General features: G+C 42.3%; 2 protein-coding genes across 4 annotated transcripts in view; both read left to right on the top strand.

Annotated features, from left to right (window-relative positions):
* Positions 1-5,595, top strand: part of lamb2l (laminin, beta 2-like) — a 56,346-nt gene extending 50,751 nt beyond the window's left edge. The window contains exons 29-35 of one of the 2 annotated variants that reach the window (XM_037103755.1): positions 786-1,001; positions 1,116-1,260; positions 1,441-1,648; positions 2,845-2,986; positions 3,159-3,335; positions 3,466-3,631; positions 4,824-5,595. In XM_037103755.1, the coding sequence (XP_036959650.1) occupies positions 786-1,001; positions 1,116-1,260; positions 1,441-1,648; positions 2,845-2,986; positions 3,159-3,335; positions 3,466-3,631; positions 4,824-4,960 (1,191 nt within the window). In that variant the 3' untranslated portion in view covers positions 4,961-5,595. The remainder of the gene's footprint in view (positions 1-785; positions 1,002-1,115; positions 1,261-1,440; positions 1,649-2,844; positions 2,987-3,158; positions 3,336-3,465; positions 3,632-4,823) is intronic. The other variant, XM_037103754.1, reaches the window with a different exon arrangement.
* Positions 5,596-8,548: 2,953 nt separating this feature from the next.
* lamb2 (laminin, beta 2 (laminin S)) overlaps positions 8,549-21,368 on the top strand; it is a 48,936-nt gene continuing 36,116 nt past the window's right edge. Inside the window, exons 1-3 of one of the 2 annotated variants that reach the window (XM_037103756.1) lie at positions 8,549-8,708; positions 9,285-9,519; positions 9,782-9,852. In XM_037103756.1, coding sequence (XP_036959651.1) covers positions 9,822-9,852 — 31 coding nt within the window. In that variant the 5' untranslated portion in view covers positions 8,549-8,708; positions 9,285-9,519; positions 9,782-9,821. The remainder of the gene's footprint in view (positions 8,709-9,284; positions 9,520-9,781; positions 9,853-21,368) is intronic. The other variant, XM_037103757.1, reaches the window with a different exon arrangement.

Genomic DNA, 21,368 nt, shown 5'->3' with positions numbered 1-21,368 from the left:
CACAGAAAATGTAAAGCTCTCCAAGTGCCACCATAATGACTAAGGTTGGGTCATATCTCCTGTTTTTCCCCATTTGATATCAGGTAAAAATAAAAAAAAACTCTTCTTGAGCTGCTCGATTTATAGAATTTGTGTCTGGACTGTCTGTCATGATGGCAGGATAGTTACAGGATAGTTAATGTATTTCCTATTAGTGTATTCATAGTTTGGTAACACTATGAAACAGGTGAACTGTCCCATGTTTAATGTTGTACATTCCTTGAGTCAAGCAAGGGAATATTTCAGCAAAACATACGGTTACAGTTGCCCATGTGAGGATGGCTCGACATCGCAATATCGCGCTATTCACAAAAATACATATATGATATCACAACTGAATAGCCAGCGAAGATATGGGGCCTTGAGCATTTTAGTTTATGAGCTCATTTGGTTATGTACAGTATAATGTACAGTTATTTTACAGTTGTGGTTACAGACCCCCTCCACACCTCCTGATACTCGTGTTTTCAGGGTAGTTTGGATAGAGTGTAGAGTAGAGTAGATTAAAGATACAAAAATAGACTTGATTACTAGCATATTGTAATTATTAAATTTCTACAGAAGTTGCTATATTGTTGTTACTGTTAATTTGTTTGCCACAATAATTGTCAAATGAACATCTGATATTGTGACAGCCCAGTAGACATAGTGAATAAAAAGTTGTTCACCTGTTTCACCAAATACTCTCATTTCACAAGTCCCATTGCATTCATTTCATGTGAGTGATGGCATGTTGCTCCCTACAGGTATGCGGTGGTCATAGCAATGCCAGTGCAAATGGCAGTTGCTCCGACAGCCAGTGTGGCGGTGCAGGTTGCCGTGACAATCAGGGCAATCATGTATGTGGAGGAGAGGGATGCAACGGGACAGTGAGTGCTTCAGTTGCAGCACTGGATCTCACCAGGAACATCGCCGACCGTCTGACTTCTGCCAACGAGGAGCTGCAGAGCGTGGCAAGAAAGGTGCTAAGACACTGTCATGTTTACAATAGAGTACTGAAGGATTGACGGTGTACCCTCTTACCTGCCCTGACTGGACACTATGGAATATAAATCTTCTGTGTTTCCTGTGTCCAGCTCCAGGATATAGCAACTCTGACACAGGATGTGAAAAACCAGGCAAAGAGCACACTGGATAAAGCCCAGAAGAAAAAGGAGCACTTTGAAAACAACAACAACAAGCTAAAAGATTTCATTAAGAAGATCAGAGACTTTCTCACTGGTATATTAATGTTTGACTAGACATCTTATTTTGAATGAAGTGAATTCTTAACGAATGTTACGTTGGTTTAAAGTTTAACTTTAGTTCCACTGCAGCAGCATTCTCTCCTTGTATAGCATTTGTTATGTGTTGCTGCATTTTGCGCTGATTTTCTCTCTTTCCTCCCTGTTTCTTTTCCAGAGGAGGGAGGAGATCCAGAGAGCATAGAGAAGGTGGCTATGCAGGTCTTGATGATCAAACTACCAGTGAACAGGACGACTCTGGACAAAATGATTATGCAGATAAAGGATGGCCTCTCCAACCTCACCGACATCGAGGGGATCGTCAACAAAACCTCTCAGCACATCAGCAAAGTCAAGGAGCTGCTTGAAAATGCTAAAGATGCCAAGTATGTAACAAATTAAAGACCACAAGACTCACAAACCATCACACTTCTCTCTGATATCAACTCTTGAGAGAGAAAACATTTAGAAATGCAAAGATTGGACTGCTTTATCAGCCGCTCATCCTTGTTCCATAAAAGTAGAAGCTACTATTAATCAACTATCAGTCGGGGTTTAGTGATGAGTGAATCCCCATTAAAATTACAGGCATCACACCCTTAAGCCACTTTAGTTATCAAAAACGCCTTATCTTTTTCACTATCGTATAAAATGTATCATGAAAAATTAAACATTCAAACAATTCCTTCAGAGACACCGCAGCCCCTCTGTTCTCAATCCACTTGTAGGGGTCAGTTCACCAAAATTATATTTTATAATTAAGTATTTTACAGATGATTTTAGTCTTATTTGTCCAGGTCTCCAATTTTTATGTGGACTGCTTCTCACTACAGAAAAACACAGGGCCTACCTGTGTATTATTCTCATATCCTGCTGTTTCAGTCCAATCAGCCTCCAGTTGATAGACACAAACTGCCTGTTCCTGAGCACACAGCTCCTGCACAGCAATCTGAATGGAAACACTGGTCTCATTATCATCTTACAAGTAATCAATCAAGTCTCCTATACATTTCAACAAACACCTTAACTTTTTTCACTTTAAGCCCCCTTATTTAACACATTCAATGTGTAAATAGGCATCTGTTTGCTAAAGAGGAAGATAAAAGAAAAAAAGAATAGTTTGACATACACAAATACAAATATAAACTGAGCTGTATACAATAAACTTGTTATCAAATGTTATCTTTGCTTTTATTATTTTTTTATTTTCATAGATTAGGCTAAATTATTGACTAAACAGTGCATCGGAATCTCTGAGTGCATTTCTAAATGTTTCTAAATAAACTTAATAATATCTCATTAGAAACAAATCTGAAATGTTAATTAAATAAATCATATTCCTATTATCTAAATAGTGAGCGAAGTCTAGAAAGAATGAAGAACATGGTTCAGTATCAGATCCTTCCTTCTCTCCTCTCTCTGTCCTCCTCCTGCGCTGCTAACGATTGTAGGCACTGATATAGTTTTCTCTGTCTAGCAGTGTATCATCTTGATGTTAATTTCAGATGATTTTGGCAGCTCCATCAATTTGTCCTGTCCAAACCTTCTCCAAATGTCCAATTTCATGTTTGCTGTTGTGCAGGAGCCGAGCAGAGGGAGTGAAGGATATAGCCAATAAGACCCAGCAGGCGTTGGATGTGTCTGAGAAAGCCATAGAGAAAGCAAGAACAGCCCTGAAAGAGGCCCAAAACAACTTGAACAGCACAAGGAATGCTACAGCCGAGGTACAGCACTCTTTAAATTTGAGTGTGTTTGCGCGTTTGTGTTTTTGTTTACAATAATGGTTTCACATATTCTCACCACTTCCAGCGTTGTTTTACGGGCAAGTAGACCACCTGCCGAAGGAGGACTTTGCCCTCTTAATTCTAAACTTTTTTTTTATGTGTTCCCGTCTAGGTGGATGAGAGACTGAAGCAGGTGGAAGATAAGCAGATGGATCTCATGATGCGTTTAAACAACCTCTCCATGGGGGTGGAAGCTCTGAAGAACAAGACAGAGCAGAACAGGCAGATGGCCGTCGATGCCAAAGCTCTGGCTAACAATGCCACACACTTAGCATCCTCACTGCAGCAGGTGTGTCTGTTTTTGTGGTTTTGTGGTGAAAAAATAAGTTTTTTGTGTTATTAGGAAGCCTTTGTTATGGACAGTGCCATGATCATTTTTACATTACATAAAGGTAATTCAATACTGTTTTGTCTCCCAGAACCTCAACGACACAGAGAAACGGTACCGCGAGCTGCAGATAAGGGTGGAGTCTCTTGGTGGGGAGGCTGGAGGTTTGACAAACATCAACAAGAAGGCCATGGATATCAAGAAGGAGGCAGAAGACCTCCTCAACAAAGCCAGCAAGGGGATGGAACAACTCAGGAGTGAGGACACAAAGCTGCTCCTAGCGTTTATAATCTGTCCATTGTTTTCTTTTTTGCCTTTATGACTTAAGAACATATGATGTAACATGAAAAAAATATTAAATCTAACTTGGTGGGAAACACAACGTTCCATCCGTCACATTAACAGCAGATTAGTGCCCATTATAACACATTTCCAAACAAAAGAAAGACATGACATTCAAGTGTCAGAACTTGCTTACACACAAAATACACCAACCAGCCACAACATTACAGCCACTGACTGGTGAATGGAATAACACTGATCATTTGTCATTGTCAAATGGCATCCACATGAGTTCCAGGACTCAGCAGAACTTCTGACTGTATCAAGATGATCAGTGTTATTCATTTCACCTGCCAGTGGTTTTCATGTTGTGGCTGATTTGTGGTTTAGAGTGTAAGGAGAAATTAAGAACATTCTGTGAGCCCCCCTACTTGTTGAGTTCATATTCCAAACAAATGAGGGGAAACATATCACCAGAGTAACCTCTAACTGTAGCTGCCACTTGTAGTTTAGCTCAGCTAGCCATGCAGCTAGTGCTCCCATCAGCTGACTCTGCTCAGACCAGGAACTCGGGGAGTGTTGGTGTTATTTACTATCAGACCATTACCTCATTAGGTAGGTAGGTAAGTGGCTCAGGGCTAGCTGGTAAGCACGCTAACATCAGTAAGTATCTCAGTACAATATAAATACATCTTTGACATATGGTCAAAACAGTTTCTGTAATAATAATAATTTAAGTTTAGAATGTTTTAAACTGAAATTCTTACAAGTCACTAACACTTTGACACTTTAAGTCACAAACAGGAGAGAAAAGAGTTCAGGTCAGACTTAGAGTATGAATCAACAGAATTACATTTTTCTTCTCTTCGTTGGATGTAAGATATATATGACATGGCATAAAATGATTACAATTGTTATAACTTATTCTGATAAAAGTTTAATACCCCATATGTCCAGAAACAGCCCTGACATAGCTTCAGGATTCCTTCTAATAGTATGATATTACATCACTATATGAAAGCTATCTGTTGTATCTGGACCAGCTTATATTACACCTACTATGGTGATGTTAATGGATTATAACATTTTTTCGAACTTTATGACACTGTGCACTAATAAGGAAATGTTGTTTGATGTCACATGAAATTTATATCTGTGTGGTTGCAGAACTGGAGAAAAAGTTCAAGAGTAACGAGCAGCGGATGCAGAAGCAGCGAATCGAGCTAGACGAGCTGAAGGAAAACGCCACCGTGGTGCGGGACGAGATCCGGGAACAAGTGCAGAAGTACAGTAACTGTGTGTGAGGATGACACTCTTCCCCATTTACTATTTGCTGCTGTAGTCCAGAGCAGAGTTAGGACTTAGGCTATGACTGGGACAGAAAAATGACACCACCCAAGAAAATAAAACTTTGCTTTGGTCCCTCGATTCTTTCACTGCTGTTGTTTCAAGTTTTACATAATACCTGTCAAGTGTTATATCACACAACGCCTTCCTCTTTCCATGTACTGTACAACTTTGTGACTCCTTGATATCAACACCATCCTGGATGGTGTTTATATTGTTAAGCTATTAAACATGTGGATGACCTGTGGAGTTTATTTTTTTTATTGTATAGGCCATGATAATTGATTTCCCAATTAATAAACAGAAGAAATATATCAAAGTATGTTATCAGTTTTTTTTTTGTTTTGACCAAAACTGCTTATAAAGATTTTGTGTTTATGCTGTAATTTGAACACATTCCTAAGATATTTACAAAAAGACACTCCTATAAGTGTGTGGAAATGTTTTATCTCTAAAGTTTAATTTGTGTTGATTTTTATTACAAAAAAGCTCTTGATTAAATACATATTAATGCATACACAAATATTCTTACAAATAAAATTCAGGTGGTGTGATGATGGAGACAAATAAACTTGGTACAGTTTATTTAAAATTGTTGTGTTTTGTGAACTGTTTGTGTGTCCACAATACTAAGAAATTAATTTTTGCATTATGTGTATTACACATCGGCTGCAGTAGAAATGCTGCTTCAGTTCATTGTCACAAGGGGGAACCTTATACTCAGGAATGCAGGGTATCCATCTCTTATCGCTTCACCTGTGTTTCAGCTCATGGAGAGATTCTCCCTCCTATCTAATTAGACTTCTTCTTCAGACTTGTGCTTATATTTTTTCAGACTGTGCTTCATTAACGTTTTCATAACCTTACTAAATAACAGTATGTGAAACGGGTAGTGATAAACCCATCTCCTGCCTGTCTACCTGCAGTCGGTATACACCAGAGGACTAAAAGATAGAACACTGGACTTCTATTTGTCAGGTGTCCAGAAACACAGCTCCGAATAAATGCAAATGCTAATCTGTACTCTTGGATGTGTGTAAATAATCAACTGTTTGATGCCATATCAGCTTTAATGGTCCAGTGTGTAGGCTCTAGCGCCAGTTAGCGGTGCGGTTGTCTACTAAAATTGATGTGGTGGACTCTGTAGAGGAGCACCTGCTCCCCCAATAGATCTAAAAGGCTCATTGTGACTTTACACTAATGAAAAATAAATTGTAGCATTTTACATGTGTTAATTCCCTTATTATTGGCCACATGTGAGCAGATTGTGACATGACATAAAAAATGAGGCCACCCTTGTCTCTCTCAGTTGTCTATACAAGCCTGCGGATGATTTCTTTAGTCGTTTTGATGCTGCTGTCTGGTGGATTTCGTTGAATTTCTGTGACAGTCCAAAGGATGTGACTTTATTAACGTTTTCAAGTGCAACGTCTCAGTGTTTCTCTGCCTATAGAGCGCAACAGTATTTCACATTAGAAAGGGAATCTGCCAACATAAACTTAAAGACTGACTTCCACTGCAACACAGAGGGTCCACAAAGCCCCTTTAAAGGTGGTGACATGTCAACATTGTGTTAACTGCTGTGTATCTGCTGCACCCAAGTGGCCAAAAATAAAATTCTGCTGCAAGGTAATTCTGATGGCTCGCGAGAGGAGTCATCAGTTGAGAGAGAAGAGAGAACCCACAGAGAGAACACAGTTTTGTATATATTGTAGTTTCGTTCTGTTAAAAGCACAGTATGTGATTTTTGCCAGTAGAAGTCCATCAATCAAAAGACAAAGAAGAGTGGGATCATTATAGTGTAAGTTGTCTTTGTTGCTGAACATCTATCATGGCTGATTAAAACTCCATCTGTGTTACTCAGGAGCAGAAATGTAAATGGACTGTGTGTTTTAAAGTTTTATTCATATTATTTAATGCAGAAATGTTGCACATTATATCTTTTAATCAACAATGTTAAAATGTTTAGAGGGTAAAGAGAAGTCAAAAAGGTTGGAAACAACATCATCATGTTTTTCAATGTAAAATTCTAATCTGCAAAGTGACTAGTAACAATGGCTGTCTAATAAATGTAGAGGCACATTTATTTCCGAAATGTACTGGACTGAAAGTATGAAGAGGGATCAAAATGGAAATACTTAAGATCAAGGAAAAGTACTTAGGTACACCACTCCTTATACCTTTATCATTCCTATTAATATGTAGGATGGTGACAGCAGCCACACTTTAGAGGTGACAGGTGAAAAACAGCTGTGTGGATACACAGGGTCCATACATGTTTGCCATGAGATGTGTTCCCCAAAGTAATGTATTTACCTGTAGTTGACCATACAGCACTAGTAATTCACTTTGGCCGCTTCCATTCACTGCCCTCCTGTTGTCAGGATGAAGGAGCTGTGCTAGTCCCTGCTGGCTTCTGGCACTGGATCCTGAGCTGTAACAAAGAGAGGCTGTCCTCCTGCCGGACAGGGAATGTACAATACGACAGAGATTTACAGCAGGCAGTGTTCAGCAGTGAGGCTCACACACCTGTACACGTCAGGCATGCTGTGTTCAAGAGTGAACCACAAAAAAGAACTGATATGATCAAATGCACACGATGTTATGGATTGTATATCATCAATAACCTACTGATTACATCGATCAGAAGCCACATGACGCCCCCCCCCCCCCCCAAAAAAAAATAGCGTTGACTTGTGTTTCCCACTGCATTACTGTAGGTCTGCATGGAAATCATCCCAACCACCTGTTGGATGAGGCTGATGTTTTGAGGTTAAGCAGGCAGTCAGGGGATCTGGATCCGTGCGCGCTCATTGGGTGCAATCAAAGGGAATCTAATCCGTCTAGCAGGGAGCGTGCATTCCTGCTTCCAGACACACTGGCGGAGGCTCCCTGGAAAACATGCGCTGGGTTTGTAGAGAAAAAAACTTGTGGAGGATCCAACTTCTCTCATCCCAAATCTAATTTAGCCACTGACCACTTATATCTAACAGACTCTGTTCAAATATCCTCACTATTTGTCATGCAACATTGTATTTTGGTCTTTTCACCTCTTTGTGTGTCTTGCTAAAATAGACCTAGTAGAAAACACTACTGAGCTGATATCATTAGCCTATAAAGACATGGCAGAATGTGCCCAAAAGCTTTAAGCCCATATTCTGTGGCTCAGATCATAGTCTGCTCATGCATAAATCTATTTTTTTCTCCAGTTGCAGTTACAAAATAATGCTGTAATATTCGTACAGCAGTACTTATACAAACGGACCAAATAGGGAGTGTTTTTTTTTTCTTCTATATCTCTAGTGATGATATAAAATTCGTATTTATCTCACTCGGGGTTCATTTATGGAAGTGTTTTGGGAACTGTATACTATTTATTATAGCTAACTATGGGCTTAATATGCTGTCATGTGAAAAAAATGGCAATAATAGCAACAAACGTTCTGTGTTATAAAATGTGCTACCACACCTAGGCACCTGCCGATTAAACATCTGGTGTGACACTAGAGTGACACTTAAAGATCAGCACTGTTGCATGAACATATCAAGTTTTTCACAAAGGACTATTAAATTGTCTGTTTGTGGGAAGCTCAAATGGTGACGATGCGTGTAAATGTAAGAGATCTCAGAAACTTCCCAAATGACCATCAATTGAGTAAATAATGGACAGAGAAAAACTGCAGGGACATTGGACCATAATTCAAGGTAAAGCAACATATCTGACCTTTACGTTAGCAAACGTTAGCGTTCACCCACCTCCCAGCTTTGCTGTTTGATTACATCCAGTCTGTTTCACTCGCAGGTCGAACAATAAATGCGTCTAAGGTGTGTGTGTTGATATGTCAAAATGAATTACCACCTTTCCTATCATGTAATGTACCACTATAAAATGCTAATGTTAGTTAGGAAGGATGCTAATGTTAGCTCTTTTCCAACAGAAGCTCACGTTATCAAATGTCTTGAAACACCATGAAATGTAACCTAATGTTCCTCCAGATTTTTGCTGTCCTTTGTTTTTCAGTTGCTTATCAATCAGGAAGCGGTCCTACAGTAATGTCATTTGTCATTTGATATCCTGTGTTTGTTGAGCTTCCCACCCTGAGCAACAGAGAAAATGGCTGCTAGTTCATGCACTCATTATTGTCTTTTTAAAAGCTGGTAAAAAAACAACAACAACAAAAACGTATATTCTGTTGTGTCATATGAAACAAAGAAATACAATAATAATAGAATATAAAACTAGGTAAAGGCTGACTATTCTACCTGCGACCCTGCTGTCAGCAGGACCGCCTGACTGTCTCCCCCTCAGCCCTCCCTCCTCTCACCCCGCTCCGCTCCGCTCAGAGAGTCCAGTCCGGGGTTTCCAGCGCAGACGCGCAGGAGTTGAGGACTCCTCACCATAGTTAACGCTGCCCACTGAACCCCGCATCTGTCCCGCAACTCCGCAGCAAGTGGACCGAGAGGGAGACTGGACTCGAACACAGAAGGGATAATCCCAACCGGTACCGAAACGACGGTGAGTGTAGTCTCGATTTATGATGAACACACTGACTTTCTGAATGAAAACACCCAGTCAGCAGTTCGAAACGGAGTCTTATCTGAGAGGAGTGATGTTTTTATTAACTACACATTCATAAACCGTGGTATCTGACATTGATTTAAAAAAGGACCCCTGGTCGTCCCCGACCCAAACTTTGCAGCAGCATTGCGTTCAGGTGCTCGTCTCGTGTCTCACGTCTCCGTGTTTACTCTCCTCTCTGACTCCTGTGCCGCCGCAGGTCGCGTGCAGCAGCCCCGCGGGTTGATGTGCGCTCAGAGATGCAAGCCTCACTGCTCCTGCTCGTCTGCGGTAAGTGCACTGTTCAAGTCCATCCATGTTTTCTGCTCCGGAACAAATCCTCAGAAGTGATTCAGTGAGCGGGTAGGAAGACTGGTCGTCTCCAGGTCACCGGGCTTCCTTTGATTATCCTCTGGAAAAAAAAAGGGAGCCATTCATGTTTGAGTCTGTGGATGTTTTAAGCCTTCTTAGTTATTTTCTTGGCGATGGTTTTCAGGATTCTGACGCTTGTTCCAGAGGGTCCCTGTTTGTGCTTTGGAAAAGAGGTTTTAGCTCAGCACACTGGCTGAAATGTTCATTCTGACGTAAGGGAGGAGAAGAGGCTGATTTGTCCCTTTAGATGAACAGTTTTGCTGTGAAATGATCCGTTCGCCTTCATCACCTTAATGATGAAGGCGAACTTAATTTTTACTCAATTGTACATTTTCCTTCATAAAACTGCATTTACATTTTCATGTATTTAACACTTTCATATGAGACTTCAAGTACAGGTCCAAGGAACACTTATACAGGATATTTGTGAAAAGACGCTCATCTAATGTTTGTCTTTGTTGGTCACATCAGCGTCCCAGCATTCAGTACAGGCAGCAGTGTAACACAGTGGAGAAATTGTCCCCCCCTCCTTCACAGAGATAAGATAACCGACGTGTCTTTTTTAGGGCCCCCGGTGCTCTCTGGGTCTCCGGGGTCGTCCCTGTCTCTCTCTGTCTCTGTCTGTCGGCCCCTTCTCTGTGGGTGGCGTCGCTCTGTTTATGGTCCTCCTAAAACAGCCCAGCTGAATCCGCAAATAGAGGCACACACTCCGCAACTACACCTCCAGCACTGCTCGAAACCCTACTGGATGCGCGTGCGTCCAGTGATGCACCTATATGTGTGTGTGGGGGTGGGTGAATAAAGGAAGGCTGAGAAATGAACAGATTTGGACCAAATAACACATACCGTGCCAGTGGTATGCCTAAAAGAAGGATTCTTTTCAATAGATCAGTGATCTAGTGATCTTGTGATCTCATGTAAACCCTAAAATTGAATGTGAAAAGTTGCATTGCCGTCTCACTCCAAGTCTAGTAGATGTGTGGTCAGTATTATCAGTGAGCTGATATATCGGAGTAATGAGCCTCAATAAAATGGATTGTTCCCTGCAGCTGGAGACAATGGGCTTATTGCTCCTGTTAAAGTCTATTAGTGCCTGCTGTTAGCACCCAGGGACGTCCCCTCAGACATTGTCAGTGATCACAACAGAGCTCAAAGGTGGTTTTCAGGACACACAGCAGACCTCGACAGGTGTTTTCTTTAAGAAGTCGCTTGAAAGTGTGTTTCCTCATTCAGCTTTCTATTGTAAGCGGTGGAATCCCACACAAGCAGACACTTTTCCTGCCAGTCGGAGCTGCTTTCTGTGCACTTGAATTGTCACCGATGTCACGCACTTCTGTGCACCAATCAGGACTAAGCAGCATTCAAATGAATATCAGGATGACATGGTTGTCTAACCCTGTCAGTGCAATCTGATCAAATCACAGCCACACAGTCCTGATTAAGCAGCTTAGCTGCATGGAAACGTTTAAAGGAACCCATAAGTGAAAATTCAGTCATTATCCGCTCACCTCATGCAGATGGAAAGGCAAGTGGAGTTGCATATTCAACAAACGTTTCCAGAAGCACCGAGAAGAAATAGATAACCCCTTTAAAAAAATGAATCACAGAAGCATGTTGTTCGACAGTTGTTAGAATTGTGATTCAGAATCTTGCGACATGTAGACTGAAAGCGTTAGGCTATGTTTTTTATATCAGCCGCGCCCCACATTCATCTGTTGTTGGTCGATCTGATTTTTACTGCATAGCAACTGTCACCTCATATCTCACTGAACTCAGAAGCCTGTTCATCTCTCAGTATTTAGAGTGTACCTCAGAAGCAAAGAGTGAGTCTAGAGGAATCAAGAGAGAAAAATGCTGAGAGGTGACATGAATTGTGTATGTGTGTCTGTGTGTGTGTCCATAAACTTCCCACAGTGTCATTAAAGAGATAGGGAGCTGTCCATTCAGACTTCTGACGCCTCCGAGCACAAGCTCCAAGGTCAAGGGTCACGTCCAAGCCCCAGGTCAGAGACCGGGTTAATTGGTGTGTGCACGAATTTGTGTGTGTGTGTGTGTGTGTGTGTGTGTGTGTGTGTGTGTGTGTGTGTGTGTGAGGGAAGGAAAGAGTGAAAGGACTCAGGCTGATCACAGGGACAAAAGAGCCAGCAGTGCCTCCTCTCCTGTCTTGTTCTTTTCATTTTCTATTTCCATTCTTCTTCTCTGGGCCATGGGGGTGGAAGAAGGATGTGAAGGAAGCTGCTCGTGTGTGTGTGTGTGTGTGTGTGTGTGTGTGTGTGTGTGTGTGTGTGTGTGATTCTTAAGCCTTTTTAATTTGGAGTAAAAACCTTATCAGGCAAAAAGGGACTGTCCCTTTTAAAACCATTTTTATTTGAAGTGCCATTATTCTTCAAGATTTTGTAACTTTTTAAAATCAGGATTTGCCTTTAAAGTGATTTATCAAACGACTCTTAATGAAGTGTGTGATCAAGTTGGACTGATGGAGGGAGCAACTCATTATTATTTTGGATGAGAGGAGGAAGGCAGGGAGGATGGAAGGAGTTGGCAAGACAGCTAGGAAGGAAAACTTCACATGAAAAAGGATCCAGGTAAATCCTCTGTAATTCACCTTTCTTTAGAGGTTTGTGTGTGTAGGATTTAAGGTTCATTGAACTACTGGTGTTCCCCCCAGATGTGTGTGTGTGTGTGCGTGTGTGTGTGTGTGGGCAGGTGAAGGCTGGCATTAGGCAGTGGGAGTGAGAGAGTGCGTTCCCCCGAAAGCCTTTGTATGCGACAGCCTCCGGAAATGTGCAGATACCAGAACAATGGTGCAGTAAAGCCCACTAACCACCAGCAATAGACAGAGAGAGGGAGAGAGAGGCTGAAAAATTAGACTGGGGGGGGTGGGGGGGGAGTGAACGAAGAGGACAAAGAGAAGAGAGGGAGAGAAAGAGTTCAGGCACAGGGGGAAGGGGTGTGGAGAGAGAGGGAACAGGTTTGTTCCTATGAAAGGACGGTGAGTTAGGTTTCCTCGGCCTGTTGGCGGGGGCCTTTCTGGATGAAAAGAGGAGGTGGAGAGAGAGGGGGAGGACTGGAGGGGGAGGATGAAGGGCCAGGGAGGAGGAATGGGAAATGGAGATGGTCTCATTAAAAACAATGAGGTGGCTGGTACAGTGGGGAGACATGAGGGGAGCGGCCACGTGCTTACAGTGTGGAGGTGAACAGGCACAGACAGTTAACTGTTGTTTGACTCATGGCCTCTGCACACCTGTAGACCTAGCACCAGGCTCAACCAGTTCAGTGTGTCCACTGAACACACATAGACACACATCAGACCAAACTGATATCAGCCCTCCATCTAAATCCTGATATTACAGGGAACTATCTGGGATTACTGAGTATTGTAACTGTTTTGTAATTACTGAGTTTCTTGAATGATTGCTTGAATAAATAAAAGTTTTGACGTCATGATGTCCACGTTGGCTGCTGTGATGCAGAGATATGGGCTGAAGTTAGCATGCTAACCAACTAGCACTGGCCCATCCTGGTCCAAAGTTCCTTGGCGTGTGGTGCAAACATAAACTATCCCCTGCCCCCGAGATCCCAGTTTAAACCTGTGGCTGCACGGCTAACTGAGCTAACCAGCTAGGGGCATCCACAGTCAGCAGTAGTTAGTGGTCACTGTGGTGATAGATATAATCTAGATGCATAAATAGCACTCTGTACCTTTATGGTGACTTGTCCCTTTAAAAAATGCCAGGTGTTAATAATCTGTACTGTTATTCTGTCTGAAAGTTGAGCTGAGGGTGTGAGTGCCTAAAGACAATGCAAGCCCATGTCAACAGAAGAGAGGATGCAGAAGACACATTATTTATCATAGTTGTATCCAAACGTAGACATTGGATCATCCACGCAGTGAGTCAGTGTACATGAGTAACAGCCTCCTCCAGTTTCAACGGCTGTGCTTTTATTGATTTTATTGCTACGGGCCCCGGAGCGATTTTAATAACAGCTTCTGTTACGCGCCTTGTTAAAAAGCACTCGGAAACACCCGCACACCTCTAATTAACTAATGGCAGACAAGCAGCAATTGCAGTGCGATGTGAATGCAGCATGTCAGGGTGGAACTCACAAGGAAGGAAGGAGAGAAGGCGGGAAGAGAGGAAGGATGGGAGATAGAGATGAAGAAAGGAAGGAAGGAAGGAAGGAATTGTTTTCTTGAGATATTTCTGATAAAGACACTGTTGTGGCCCTGCAATTAGCCACACAGGCACATAAATATAAACACAAAGGTTTGATGAATCGTATTGAACGACAGTGACATGAGGGCTCACCATCAATCCTGTGTCTTGTTGTTAACAGTGTATTGTAACATTTATCTGGAGGAGCATCATGTAGGCAAGTGGTTAGTGTATTGTTGACGTGCGTGTGAAGTGTTGTATCGTGTCCATCAGTACATGATTTGAAAGGCCTGACTGCGAGGGCAACACTTTATTTACTGCAGGGCTCCTAACTAACTTTTTTTATTGGCTGCATAGGTGTGCCTAAGCATTTTTTTCTTAGGAAAATAAGTATTGAATTGTTCTATATTCCAAAAGTAATCAGTGATACACCCATTGGAAATGGGATCAATAGGCGTGTGTACCCATTGTGTAGACCCACTAATTCTGGTGGAAAAGCAGTAGGATGCTAACTGCAAAACAAACAGGAAGTAGGCGAAAATGACAACAATGCTTACAGTGGTGTGAATATCACAACTAAACTAAATTGGCTTACCATACTATCAACGTGTGTTTGAAGTTAGACTTGCTAACATACAGATATGGTCAAATGTCTAAGCTTCTGCAGATACCTGGAGAAAAACAGGAAAAACTTCCCCAGGCTCCTCTCTCGGGGGAACACAGGGTCATCATCAGTTCAAATCAGAGTTTAAAAAATGACTTCACACACAGACACACATGCAGTACTCCCCTGTGTATTCTAAATTATAGTCCAAGGATCTGACTTTTGCTGTTGGCCACACAGAATTCTCTCACACACGAAAGCAGTTTGTACATCTAACACTCAGACACAATATAATTACAATATAATTGCCTGTGTTCGGCTCATTGCTGGTCAGAGGACCATGCACACCTTCATACTGAATAACACCAATGCACCTAGATCTTTACAGTTAGTGAAAACACTGGCACAAAGCCATTAGACAGCAAACCCTGTGTGACTGTTCACATTTGCCGGATTATGAATGAAAGAATGATGCATACAGGTCCCAAACACACATCTAATCACACCCATTACCTCAACTAATGACAGGTCCCACATGTGCTGTAGTTTTCCCTGAGCTTTTCCTCTAAGTGCAACCAGGGCTCTGATTAGCTCCTACAGTGAACACATCTGCCCTCTGCTCAGTGCTCCATGTCTCCCCAAGCAGCTGCTGAGCACCAGGGCAAACACACAGCACGGTAATCGCCACCCAAACCCGCTAGAACTCTCCTCGGCTGGTGGACAAGCTGGCTGTGGGGCAGGCTGCAGCCAACATCTGTCGGCCATGTGTGCCTCATCGGGTGGACTTCTTGAGCTTCAGGCAGCATGGCAGGCACTTGTTATATAGGTATTGTATTGTATGTATACAATTTATTCTTTTGCAACACTGTTTGTGTTGGGGACTTAATTCTTTATGACCATCAGCAGCATTTCAGGATAGTTCTTTCAACAGAGCAGGAAATGGAAAAATAGTGACTTCCAGTGTTCAAAGGTGATCTGAAGATACAAACTCACTGAAGACTTGTGGGAGTAGAGCAGAAGCAGGACGGGCAATGAATGTGTTTCAAACGTCTGCTGTTCCTATTAGGTTAAGAACAAACATTGCACTGTGCAGGTTTTCTCCAGCTCCGCTCTCCACCATCCACCTGTTGCTGCTGATATTTCCTCTCCAACATGGAGTGTCTCAGGCGTCTCAGGGATGGCACAGGAATGTGAATGTCTCCTCTAGTGAGACCAGCTGCCTCCCAGTGACATGCCTTGTTAATCTAACAGCCTGTGTAATGACCAGCGTCTGTTTAGGCTTACTGAAACCCTTAAGGCGGTCAGTGACAAACTCCGAAACAGCTGAGGAAGGGGGTGTCATCCAAGACCATGTCATTCAAGACAAAATATATAGTGATTACAGTCCAAGTGTATGCAAATTGACAAGTGGCTGTAAATAAGCTCTGTTTATGGGGTTTCAGTGCGCATAACAATAATACAAAAATACACATCAAAGAAACAGGAATATTAAAAACAAAGCAGAACAGGACTTTTCCAAAGAGACAAGTAAAATATGTGTGGAAAAGAATAAAATGTACATTTGATAACATTGAGTACTATGGCTGAGGTAAGTGTTTCTTGGTTAAATCAGATTTCAAAGGTACATTTTCAAATTTACTTCGAGGCTGCTCCAGAGTCTGGGGGCTTAAAAACTTTAAAAAGCAGCTCGCTTCAGGCATTAGTCAAAAAGGTAAAGGGGCAATATGTAAATATTTTAGTTGAAAAGATTTAAACATTCACTAAAATTATCAACAGAATGTGAACAGATTGCAGTTTCTACAATATGATGCTTATGTATTGTGCTGCGGAGATATCCGGTTAGCATGCTAACAGCTAGCCCTGATCTGATCTAAAGCTCCTGTCCTAGCTGTGTAAACACTGGTCCCCAAGCCCTTAGTCCAAACTGCTAGCTGTACAGCTAATAAAGCTAACTAGCTGGGGGCAGCTACAGTTAGCTGTAAGTTGCGGCTACCCTGGTGATCCACTCCCCCCCTATTTGTTTTCAGTATGAATTTACCATATGGCCAATTCTTCCAACAAAGGGGATCCTTTTTGCAGTGTAGAATTTCCTGTGGAAAAACTTGGTGTGACTTGCATCACACAACATTCTTGCAAGATACTATGCTCCACAGGCCTGGGCACAGTTGACTATTTCTTAGTAAAACTTTTTTAATGATTGAATTAATCCTTGCGGAATTCTCATTTTGATAAGGTCAGAAATCATTTTTAGAAGCAAGGGCCTCGATGTTGATTAAGGAGGGGAGGATGAAAGAAGTGAAAAAGGTGAACGGCAGGGCAGAGAGGGGAGTCAGCGCTGCTGAGGGGCAGCGAACATGAGCAGAATAGCGAGATTGGAGGAAAGGGCTGACTAATAATAAAGAGGTGAGGAGGGAGGAGAACAGCTGGATGTTTGGCTGTGGGAGCTGACCATCCATCAGCTAAGTGCAGAGCAAAGAGAGGACGGAGGCACGGAGAGGCACAATGTAAACTAATTAGCCCGGAGGAGTGAAGAATAAAAAGGCTGTTGACTTTTCGCTGCCCAGGTTTTAAAATAGCTGACTGATGTTAAGTCTGTCTCACAGTCGCTCAGGTCAGGTACGCAGCTCATCGTCTGTCTGAAAATAATGCTATTCTGGTATTGGATCTGACCAGGCTGTTATTTTATTACTCTTAGCAGTCTGTTGTGTTCAACTCTCAACGCTCCTCGTGTCTGAGCAAACGTGTGTGTGTGTGTGTGTGTGTCCATGTGTGTGTCCATGTGTGTCCACGCACTGTTTGTTTGTTGTTTGCTTGTCTTGCTTTCCTGCATTGTTTACTCTGGTGGAGGTGACAGCAAACTGTGTCTCGCCAGCCGGTCCCAGTGGAATGTGTCAAGTTGATGCCACATCTCCCTCCCATCAATTCATGGTAGCTTAAGAAACAGATTGTCCTCGATTTCAGACAGAAGTAGACATAAGCAGCTGGCCATTTTCAGTCTGCGACTGACTTGTTTTTATCAGCTGTGACTCACATTAGAGCTTGATACCACCACTGATCTTCGCAAACCAATTTGATTCCATCCACCAGGTCCAGATTTGATTTACATTTTTTATTCAGTTCAAACAGTATCAATTCAGTTTGGAATATTTCAGTTACAGTACCACTTTTGCGTGGATAGGAACCCTCTAACCTACTGCGTTGTTAGAAATATTATTAATGTTTACATTAAGAACTGAATAAAATGATGTTGGAGATTTATGGTTGAATCTGTCTATGGAGAAATGGACGGGGTGTTGCAATGCTGCAATGAAAAGTAGTGACAAGTGTAGGCTTACGTATTTCAACAAGAAGAAAAACAAAAATACAACTCTTCTGGATTGAGCAACCTCTGTGGCCATTTGGATGTAGATCGAGGAGTTTAAGAGATGCACTCGAATGCACCATGAAGTCTCTGTCCCTGTGCTGTGTGTGAAACTCCAACAGACAGACACAGAGGACAGATGCAGCACAGTTTAGATGACACTGAATTGTGATAAAGACTCTCAGCATAGATTTAATCACATGACAGCTTTGGTACTTCAAGATACAAGTTTTGAAGACATGACATCATTTCGACGTAATGAGATTCTCTTGTAGTGAGCACCCACATTTTGTCTTACCAACAGGGATTTGTATTTACTACAGTGATGTTGCACTCAAACTGGAGTGGAACTGTAAGTTCTACAAAATGTATATTTTCGGATTGTTCGAATGCAGCTTGATTTGAATCGGAAAATAGATTTTTTGCAAAGCCAGCCCAAGCTAGCATAAGTTCCATGATGTAGCTGGCCATGCGGTCTCCTCCTACTCTGATAAAAACATGACCCCGGCAAATGAGAGCATGCATACCATGAAACTAATTATGTACTTGTGAAGGTGCTCTGTAAATAACACACTGGCAGTCTGGGTGCTGTAAAAAATTGTCACCAGCTGATGAAACATGTACACAATGTAGACAATTTTGTACATTACTTGAATAAACAGCCTGTATATAGAAACACAATCATCATCACATCATTTGTAATTTTAAACATTGCATTATGTTACATCTTGCACAAGAAAAAGCCTTGAGCATGAGCACCGACTATGGAGTCCTACAGCCAGGAGGACTTTGTTTCTGCCGGTGCATCACATGTAATAGCCTTTATTTAGAAAATTAATTTTGTCACATACTATCACCTCTTGAAAAGTTTGTCACAGGCCACACTACCTTGTGTTTACTGACAGCTCTAGAGCAGAGAGGAAATCAGGAAGCCAGGAGTAAAAGCAGAGCTCACCTGGTGGGATGGGGGCAGGGGTGGGATTCCAGGAATGAAACTGGGACACCCTGCAGACTGCATTGTGCGCTCTGCATCACCGCCTCTGACAGTTAAAGCATTGCCTCATGTGGAAGACTTGTTGGCTCAGAGTCAGATTTCACTGTCCTTTGGCATGAGCATAATGATATCATGCCTCTTTTAACTGTTAGCCCAGAATAGGTTGACTACAGTGGACCACTTTTGTCGTGTGCTTGATGTCCTAAAGAGCATGACTGACGCATCCGTAATATATGACATGTTATGAATTTATTATTGTAACCTGTATGACACTAAAAGCAGCTCAGTAATGTCGAGTGTGGCTACAAGCGGCTGAATGAGCAGAATGGTGCACAATATGGTGCAGGGCTACAGTGCATGGCCTGCTGTTACAGGCTAGTGGCTGGCTGAACAGCAGTGCTTTGTGAGCTGAGAACCCCCAACACACACACACACACACACATACACACACACACACACACACACACACACACACACTGACAGCACCACCACCACAGCCCCCTTCTCTTCTCTCAGCTGTCAGCCTGCATTCCTCTCTGCTTCACCATGTAGGGTTACAGAGGAAGAGGGAGGAGAGGAAAAAAGAAAAGCTGCTATGTCTAATAAACCACTATATCACCTCTGTCCTCAAAACTACAACTGTTAACTTTTCACATAGTGGGAGGGAAGACTAGCATATGTCATTCTTCAAACGGTCCCTCAGCTGGTTCACTGCCTGCCCACAGTTCAGCCACAGTGAGTCAGGCACCTGGAAAGTCTCCACGGGCCTTGAAAAAGCAGACAGAAATAAAACGCTGGTGCCAGAAATTTGGACCGATTTCTGTCGATTGACTAGGTGGTTGACAGACTAGTTGTTTGACATTATTTTCAACTGTCTTGTGAGTTGCAGTACCCGTGCTCGGCTTCATGTCTGCCGTTTTTCCATTACATCTGCTGGCCTAGCTCTGTTCAGTTTGACTCAGCGCGGCAGCCCAGGGTTTGCATTCCTGCCACAGCTAGCTGACAAAGTGGCTCCGCTAATATAGTTTAAAAACCTATTTAATTTCCTATAACTTCTTCACAATTAAAGCCACACAAATATGAGCTAACTATCGATTTGATAGACGGGGGCTTGCTACGGGGCGGCCGTGGCTTTTAACCCGCTCCACAGAATCAACTCGGCGCTGCTCGATTTGACTAAGCGTGGTCGAAACTGCTGAAGGAAAAATGTGTCCACAACAAAATAAACTCAGCATACTGTGACAACTGAAATCAAGTGAGCGTTTTTGTTCTTTCACAAAATATTAACAGAGCCAAGCTGGATGTTTCCCCTGTCTCCAGCCTTTATGTTGAAAACAACATGCATTTGTTTTACCTTAAAACAACAGCTGCGGAATCAGTTGGATGATAGTGTCTTGTGAGTGTGGAATGGGTGAGTGGTGTACTCTGCCTCCCCCTCAACACTTGCGTCTGCTCGATGTAACTTCAGTGAGAGGGGAGGATCACATTGTAATAGCTCCTACATGATGTCTTAAGAGACAGGGCGTTTGTATTTATGTCAGTGGTGCTGCGCTCAAAAACTGTGGGGGGCGCCAAACCTAACAAATTTTTACATAATGTTGCTTTAACTGAGCTTTAATGAGATTTGTTATCGAACAGTCGGCCAAGAATTGTCTTTTTCCACCTTCATGTTTTGCATTTTCCCTTCATATTCTGTGTCTACAGCTCCTGCAGGAGCACAAACACAGCTAGAGCCTCCACACTAAAAGTATATGTATTCACTTGCTGCACTGTGAAGTGCTTTGAAGTGTCCAACAAACGATCCATGTATCTCTCCTCCATCCCTCCCGCCCTCCACTGTGCTCTGCTTCCCTTCCTGGTTTGCGTCCAGGCAGCAGCTTTCATCATTCATCATCATTCTCGGCCTCTTTGTAACGGCTTTGGTGTGAGAATAATAAGAATAACATCAGGCACGGAGTTTGCATTTAACATTTGAGTTTTGGACAAATTAAGTTGTTCTGGATTGTCAGTCACACCATAGTTATTATGAAAATAATAATAGATTTTGTGAAAAGGGAAGTCAAGTGGTTTAAAATGTTCTGATTTGCTCACCTATTCATGTAGTGCCGACAAGTGTGTAACAATAAAGGATACACCATGATTCTATACATCTTGTTTTCATGAGACCAAGGTGATGTCAGGCGCAACTTGTGTTTTGAGCAGAGGTGTAAAACCTGTGTAGCACACAAGCAACTACAGACAGAAACCCGCCAAGATAAAAGATGACAGGACACCTAGTGATTATACACACATCAGACGTCTGCTGTGCTCCTTCACCCT

The sequence above is a fragment of the Acanthopagrus latus genome, chromosome 7 (assembly GCF_904848185.1).
Source record: "Acanthopagrus latus isolate v.2019 chromosome 7, fAcaLat1.1, whole genome shotgun sequence".
Lineage (NCBI taxonomy): Eukaryota > Metazoa > Chordata > Actinopteri > Spariformes > Sparidae > Acanthopagrus > Acanthopagrus latus.
The sequence above is the reverse complement of the archived record's forward strand: the minus strand, read 5'-3'. Positions and strand labels throughout refer to the sequence as shown.